The 8,008-nt window shown below is 36.6% G+C and overlaps 1 protein-coding gene across 2 annotated transcripts; it reads right to left on the minus strand.

Annotated features, from left to right (window-relative positions):
• Positions 1-694: 694 nt before the first annotated feature.
• Positions 695-5,494, minus strand: LOC107792250 (serine carboxypeptidase-like 26). Of its 2 annotated transcripts, none has more exons than XM_016614443.2 (10): positions 5,174-5,494; positions 4,149-4,256; positions 3,838-3,933; positions 3,650-3,742; positions 3,472-3,560; positions 3,084-3,365; positions 2,588-2,748; positions 2,369-2,464; positions 1,792-1,897; positions 695-1,107 (listed from the first exon to the last, which is right to left on the minus strand). In XM_016614443.2, the coding sequence occupies exons 1-10, from the start codon at positions 5,430-5,432 to the stop codon at positions 961-963; spliced, it is 1,437 nt and encodes a 478-aa protein (XP_016469929.1). In that variant the 5' UTR covers positions 5,433-5,494; the 3' UTR covers positions 695-960. The 2 variants fall into 2 exon arrangements, with proteins under 2 accessions (XP_016469929.1, XP_016469928.1); XM_016614442.2 differs by having other exon boundaries at positions 2,588-2,754; positions 5,174-5,493.
• Positions 5,495-8,008: the final 2,514 nt, after the last annotated feature.

The following is an 8,008-nucleotide window of genomic DNA, read 5'->3' on the forward strand; positions in this document are numbered from 1 at the left end:
GACGGACAAACTAACAATAGTTATATTTTACAGTAAATGATGCAAATATAACTCCATAATAATTTATTTGCACCAGAAGATTTGTGAGTTGTGACAGTGACATCCCAAGTGATTTGCTGAGTGTTTTTTGTTTTCAAATTTCTTTAGTACTAAAAAGAGTTGTAGTTGGTTGAAACATAAACTAACAAACAAATAAATAATCTTAAAGATTGGTGTTTATATATCTATAATAATTAAGCTTGACTTCACAGTATTCTAATGCACATCGGTCAAGTCTTAATAGTTAAAATTTATGTTGCTCATGCTTTTTTAAAATGTTGCCCGGTGCGTGTCGGATCCTCCAAGATAGTGCAAATTTAAAGGATCCAGCAATGGTACAATAGCATTTTTAAATAGTCCGAGCAACATAACTAAAAATTGTTGCATTATGAATAAATAGTATATTAGTATAATATCAGTTTTACTTTAGTGATCTAGTCATTTTAGGACACTGATACCTTTCAAATTTTTATTAAATTACAAGGTGTTTTTGGAATCCAATGATTGTTTGAAAAGAAAAGGGGAAAAGAAATTAATCACAATGAAATCCCAACAGGAAGCAAATAGTTCAAAATAACAAAATATTTCTCTGTCACTGATTATTCAGATTTCAGAGCCAAGAAAAGAGTGGTTAAAATAATAGGAAAAGAACAGCTTAAGGAAAAGAAGAAAACCACCTTCAAATTCATTAATATACAATTTTAAAAGGTACAATTTGCAATGATATCTGAAGTCTTGATTCTTGTTACAGTATAAGTTATAACCAAGAAAGAAGTATAATGCTACAGAGAAAGGTCAACATCTCTCCGCCCTTAAGTGGTAGAGAACATTAGGTAACTTCGTGCAGTAAAATGACAGATTGGTAATGAATCATCAACGAGATTTTTATCTGATAGACTTATTATGGGATATAATCGACGTTTATCTGTGAGCAGGGAGTTCTTCACCGGTTACGAAAGAATGGATGAGGGCTAGAGCTTCACTTGGCTTGTATAGAGGTACTAGATGACCAGCTCCTCTTACTGTCACAAATGTCAGCCCTTCGTACTCCACTATCCGTCCTGCCACCTGCATATTTACATACATTAACGTCTCTCGTTGTCCTCATTTCACTACCACTCGCAAGCGGTTACCATACACACACATACTGACAGTGCAGAAACTTTTACACTATCAATGTAATTTTAGCATGTTGTAACATGCAACCTGCGTTATTTTTCAGGTTGCACTCCAGTAACCAAAGATGCTTAACTAGTTAGCTTCTCATATACATATCAGCAACTCTAGTCGGGTAAATAGAAGTCATGTTTGTCCGTTCGTACTGTAATGTTTTGTCCCACATTTACCATGCTGTAACCTGCCTTATTTTTTAGGTTACACACCAGCAACCAAAGATGCTTAGCTAGTTAGCTTTTCGTGTACATATCAACAACTCGTGCTGTAATGTTTTGTCGAACATTGCATTGTTTAAATGGTATATAAACAACACAGCAACCACGCCTTAGTCCTAAATGGTTTATAAGATTTGAAATACTGTTGACTCAACGAACATTAATTTTATCGAGACAACTATCTTTAGAAGGAGGATATGTTAACTAGATCCGTAAATGGACTCCGACTGCATGTTCTGATTCAGGTGGGGGCAGGGGGCTCGAGACTGGGAGAAAGAGGAAAACCAATCATGTTGTAGCATGGTTTTCTGTTGGATCATTATATAATTTTTATGAGTCAACAATTACAACAAGAACTGACCTGATGATTGTGGAACCACGAATGCCATTCGGACTTCAGAGTCAGATTAAGGGCTTCAATGCAGTATCGCGTCCCAATTACTGGCACTCGTCCATCTGCATCCCCACTTTTTGATAATAAAAAGAAAAAGCATGGTCACATGAATGTAAGCTTGTCGAAATTGAGTACTAATAGCAAATCAGGATGCAGTTCAAGGAATCACAAGGCATGATCCAGTTCTGGACAGTAAAGAGAACTTAAATAGGCAGGTAAAGTATACTTTGTTCAGCCAACATAATAAATTGTAGTGCTAAACCATTATGTAGTGACTGTTATGTGGAGAGAGGGAATCATTTATAACTTAAGAAAGTGAAAATTTTCTGGCATACATATGATTTAATAGAGTTGCCAATTTATTGAATAAAATAAATTTACTAATATCAGTAGTACCCAAGGGGTATGAGTAATCACGAAAAAAGAGTGGAATTGACCCCTCTTAAAATATTTACGACGATTTCATACTAGGATACGTGAAACTATAACAAGAACAAAAACAAGCTAATAGCAAAATAAAGACATAGATAAAAAACTCAAATACCTAAAAATCCAAATCTTCAGGCCCCCTTGGATAAGCTTTTTGTATATTGGCAGGACAGAGAACACATTATAGTTGTACTTCTGGAACACGGGATCACTAAAGTACGTAACAGAAACCAAGTTAGTAAATAATAAACAAAAGTTGCAGGAAGTTCGGGCCAAAATAACCATGACATGATTCCAGAATGTGAAGGAGAATTAAGCTGAAACTTGAACTTGCCTGCAACTTTGCCATTTTACTCTAGTATGACGCCCTTCACTGTTTGCGTGGAGGGCAATTTGAACATCTAACCGATTGAAATACTCTTCAGTAAACGCGGTATAACAGGGGTCATAACCCCCCGGAATTCGTTTCATCCTCCTGAACGCATGATTAAGTGCCTGCAACTAAGTACATCGTCAAAATCAAACATAGTTTCAGGTCATGTTTGCCAAGTTTCTATTTGATTCGTGATGATTGCATGTAGATTTCGAGCTATAAAATAAATAAGCTTGTAACAGTCTTTTGAGAAAAAAGGAATATGTGGTGAACAGATATGTTTAGACAAGAACACCAATTGCAATATGCAATATTATTATGTCTTTAGGCATAAGGAATGGCCTGTTCAAGGCTCAAAATAGCTCCCTAATAGGACTATCAATTATTTTATGTATACCGGCTAAAATGCACTCGTGTGATCCAAGATCATTCTGAAACTTCGGGGTAGAATAATCACCTTGAGTTTAGAAGATTCATGTCCACTGACAGTAAGACTAGCAGAAGAAGAGGAGCTATTCCGGAGACATTTGGGAGCATAAATGTTGTAGATGTCGATTTCTTCATATTTATCCCAAACTACTTTCATTGCGTCATTACATGCATCCGACCAGTTGGAGAGCTTGAAATCACATACTTGTTTGGCTTTCTCATACTCCGAATCATATATTACCGCGTGACTCCAAGCATATTCTAATATCCCTTTATAATCATAGTAGTCATTCGTCTCAGGATTACCAACCTGCAAGTCATTGTATTAGATTAAATAGTGAATTTTGCAGTGATGTGCCAATGGGATAAGAACTACGATAGAGTATGGCACAAGTAGGAGATGAACGCAAACTTACTATGAAGCCTTTGAGATTAATATAAGGATACTTTTTGCTGTCTTTATTTCTGTTGTATACGAGCTCTGCCAGTTGGGGCACGTAGTGTCCTATGATTCCAAAAGAAATGAGCATTTTAGGCACACAGGACATAGTCTTAAATCATTAAAATGAAAGTTCAGGGAAAGGTTTATTTCACCAGCATAGCTCTCTCCTGATATGAAAAATTCGCGGTTCTTAAACTCGGGGAACCTTTCCAACCAATTCACTAGGAAATTGTAAGCATCTTCAGCTGTATGAAGCAAATTGTGTTGCTAAGTTAAGCATACACACTATATATGCACTCTCTTCTTGGAATAGTATTTGCATTTCTCGGGTTGTAATTACCAGAAAAGTTGTCATCTAAGTTGGTTAAATCGGAGGAAGTATTGGTGTATGAGAATCCCACTCCAACTGGAGACTCCAAAAACAGCAAATTGGCTTCTGCAATTGAGGAATCCACAATAACAATACTATCACACTCTTGTACTAAGCCTTGCAAAGGTAAAACTTGTATTAACTTATCATTTTTATACTTTTGATTCTCGTCGCAACAACATAATATAGAGCGTCAATATATTGTAAATTGTGAGGATTCATCGTAAACTGATAAACAATATAAGGTCAAAGTAGAGTATAAATGAAACAAAAGATATGACCTTTATTCCAAGAATAAATGTTGAAGTCAAGACCATCCCCATTGTTTTTAACTAGCAAAGGTCCTAACTCCACAGCAGCACCATATCCAACTGAAGAGCAACCAGGGCCTAATAGAGAAAGCACACAAGTGAATACTAAGAAACTAAAGGAATCCTCTGGTTTACTGCAGTAAAAAAAATAATCCCAACATAAAATTCCGTATAAGTAATACCGCGTTTTGTTGGTTGTACTAGAAAAAGTAATCGTTGCATAACTTAATACAGCATTCCGTAGGCTTTATTAAACTCGGCATTGCTAATACTCGCACAAGTTATGCAGGAACCTATGTATTATACGGAATAAAATGCATTAGCAATAAGTTGACAATAGTAACTAAGGGCAGCCCGGTGCACAAGGCATCTCGCGTTCACGCAGGGTCCGGGGAAGGGCCGCACCCTAAGGGGTGTGATGTAGGCAGCCTACCCAAATGCAAGCATTAGTGGTTGTTTCCACGGCTCGAGCCCGTGACCTATAGGTCATACGGAGACAACTTTACCGTTGCTCCAAGGCTCTCCTTCTATTCTATTGACAACTTAAGACAAAAAACTCCTCTAGAGTAATCAATTCTCACATAACAATTCCTGCATCATTATTCATTTTATAATAATCCCTGTAGTATTTTCACATGCATAAAATACTCTTGCATTATAATCCCTGCATAACTAGTAAAAAAGAAGGACAGCTCGGTGCACTAAGCTTCCGCTATGCGCGGGGTCTGGGGAAGTACAGGACAATATTCAGTTTTAATCTGCATTTCTGCAAGAACCTATTTCCGGGGCTCGAATTCTGATCTCCTGATCACATGGAGCAACTTTACCAGTTACGCATAAGTAAGAAACAAGAATTATGGTCAGAGAGCCACAAAATCCAAGTACAACAACTTAGAAAAAGGACAAAAAGAACAGAATTAAAATCCAAACTTTCATATGAAACAAGAAAAGGAGAAAATGGGGTTCACTTTTTATGAAAAGATATGGGAATTTACCACCATTAAGCCAAAGTAGAAGGGGTTTCTTGGAAGATTCAGACTGAGAGGGAAAAAACCAGTAAAAAAGAGCCCTTCCATTAGTTTTATTGACTGTAATATAACCAGAAAATTGTGAGACTTGTGGACTAGTTGGTTGCCCAGGCAGTTCTGTTACTTTGTCATCTTCTTGAGTTCTTGCAAAAACTTTACTCCAACAAATAAGGAACAAAAATATTAGAACTATGTTTCTGAAATTCTTTGGAATTGAAGTTTCCATTTTAGTTATGTTTTCCTAGTGTGTGTCTGTGTGTGTTCTGAACTTTTAAGATAAAGTGGTCTGAGTCTTGACTAGTGGGTTGACTGCAATAATTGAAAGGACTGTGACATTATAATAGTCATAGCACGAGCACCACTGAACATGTTTGGTTAAAGTATAAAAAAAATAAAGAATTTGAGTTTTCGAATTTCAAAATTGAAAAGAAAAACATTCGTTTTTGTTGTTGTGTTTGGATATAAATTATGCTTGGAAAAAATATTTAAATAATTTAAATAAAATTCATAAAGGTAAAAAAATATATTGCACTCGATTTTACAACAAATTATATTAATTTATCATGATTAAGTAATAAATTAAGATGAGGTTGTTATTAATTAATTATGATGTATTGATAACACCATATGCCTAACACATGTATCATGTAACTATTGAGTTAGTGTGTAAAACCCAAGTACTCTTAAACAAGTTTGTTAACATTAATTTCCTAAACATTAAAGTTAAAATAATGTACAAAATTATAATACAAGTATGAAATTGTAAATAATACTAAACTAATTTTTTAAATTTGGTTGAAGTTATGTCCGACACCTTACTAAATTGATTCAGAGATTTTTAGTAGGGTTGTATAAAGGTGTGATAGATCCAAAATGTCATCTTTAATTTAAACATTCATTTCTGTGTTCTAAGATCTCGAAAAGCATTATTTATCATTACTCGACTTGCATGCGCAATTCGTATAATTTTCCGGAAAGTTTTTATGTGAAAAATGGATTAAAATGTGAAATAGAGCTTTAAAACTCAACTGAGTTGACTTCGGTCAACGTTTTGAGCAAACGGACCCGGATTAGTACTTTGACAGTTCCGGTAGGTCCGTATCGTAATTTGGGACTTGGGCGTATGCCCGAAATTTAAATTGGAGGTCCCTGGCTTGAGTTATCGCCATTTATTAAAAATAGGAAGTTTGAAAGGCTAAAGATTTCCAAAGTTTAACCGCGGATTTGACTTTATTGACATCAGGGTCGGAACCCGATTCTAAAAATTGGAATAGTTCCTTTATGTCATTTATGACTCGTGCGCCAAATTTGAAGTCATTCCGGATTCGTTTAATACGTTTCGGCACGAGTTTTGTAAATTGAAAAGTTTAAAACTCCTAAGTCCGAATCGAGATGTGAATTATAATTTTAATGCTATTTGATATAATTTGAGACCCCGAGTAAGTCCGTATTATGTTACGGGACTGGTTGAAATATTTGGACGAGGTCCCGAGGGGCTCGGGTGAGTTTCAAACGTGTTTCAGATCATTTTTGTAAACATTTACAGGTTTTGTTTTGGTGTTTCGCACCTGCGCAATTTTGGCCGCATGTGCGTGATCGCTTCTGCGGAGGCAGTGTCGCTTCTGCGGCTTTGAGGCCAGGGGAGAAGCTTCGCTTCTTGGGACGCGGGCGCGTGTCACGACCCAATTTCTCCTCTGTATGATGTCGTGGCGGCACCTAGTCTCTATGACTAGGTAAGCTTAACATTTGCGGAATAATAAAATAAAAACATGAATTAAACAACTAACTGTTCAAAATACACAGTAATCCCAAAACCCGGAACATCATAAGTCACAAGCTACAGAAGAAAATTAGTATCTCTATACACCAGAGTCTAATAACAGAAGTAAGGAGGGTATATGACATATGAGGGAATAGACGGGGACTCCGAGGTCTGCGGATACGACATATATACCTTGAAGTCTCCGTACAACAGCAAGCACTCTCAGCTAGTAGCGGGGCTGATAAGAAGTACCTGGATCTGCACACAAAACATGTGCAGAAGAGTAGCATGAGTACACCACAACGGTACCCAGTAAGTGCCAAGCCTAACCTCGGTAGAGTAGTGACGAGGTCAGGTCCGGGCCCTACTGGGATATAATAATAAGACATATGATATAATAAAAATGAAGTAAAACGAAGAAAATTTAACAAGAAAGAATTCATAGAAGGTAATAGCTCAATACACAGAAATACAACAGGGGATCTCCCGAAATACCGTCTCATAGTCCCAAACGTAAATGTGCAGGGGATCTCCCGGAATACCGTTCCGTAGTCCCAAAGTAAATATGCAAGACAGGGGGATCTCCCGGAATACCGTTCCGTAATTCCAAAGTAAATATGCAGTACATGGGGATCTCCCGGAATACCGTTCCGTAGTCCCAAAGTAAATATGCAATGCATACAATAGAAATACAACTACATCACGAAATCTTACGATTTAGACTAAGTACCAGTCAAGGAAGAAGCAGTAAACTCACTAAGCATGCTGCACAGAGTTCACATAAGCAGATAAGATACGTAGACATGATGTATTAGACTAAACAGGATAGGTACAAATATTGCAATAACTCAATTAAGAATGAAAATAGATTAATACTCATTAACATGGTATAACTCAAAAACAAAAAAGGAAAAGAGGTTGTTGCTCAATAAGAAAAATCGGGTTTTTTTACAACTAGCCCGTGTACGCACTCGTTACCTCACGTACATGGCGCTCACATATCACAATAGTTCTAAATCTTAAGAGGATTTCCCTCACAC

The sequence above is a fragment of the Nicotiana tabacum genome, chromosome 15, assembly GCF_000715075.1.
Source record: "Nicotiana tabacum cultivar K326 chromosome 15, ASM71507v2, whole genome shotgun sequence".
NCBI classification, from domain to species: domain Eukaryota; kingdom Viridiplantae; phylum Streptophyta; class Magnoliopsida; order Solanales; family Solanaceae; genus Nicotiana; species Nicotiana tabacum.

What these genes read in the sequence shown, in the direction of transcription:
- LOC107792250 (XM_016614442.2), bottom strand. Translation starts at nt 5,432, where the DNA reads ATGGAAACTTCAATTCCAAAGAATTTCAGAAACATAGTTCTAATATTT. An exon ending in TCTACTTTGGCTTAATGGTG is followed by an intron (nt 4,257 to 5,173) that starts GTAAATTCCCAT and finishes TTTCTCTATTAG; the next exon opens with GCCCTGGTTGCTCTTCAGTT. An exon ending in CTGAAGATTTGGATTTTTAG is followed by an intron (nt 1,898 to 2,368) that starts GTATTTGAGTTT and finishes ATTATCAAAAAG; the next exon opens with TGGGGATGCAGATGGACGAG.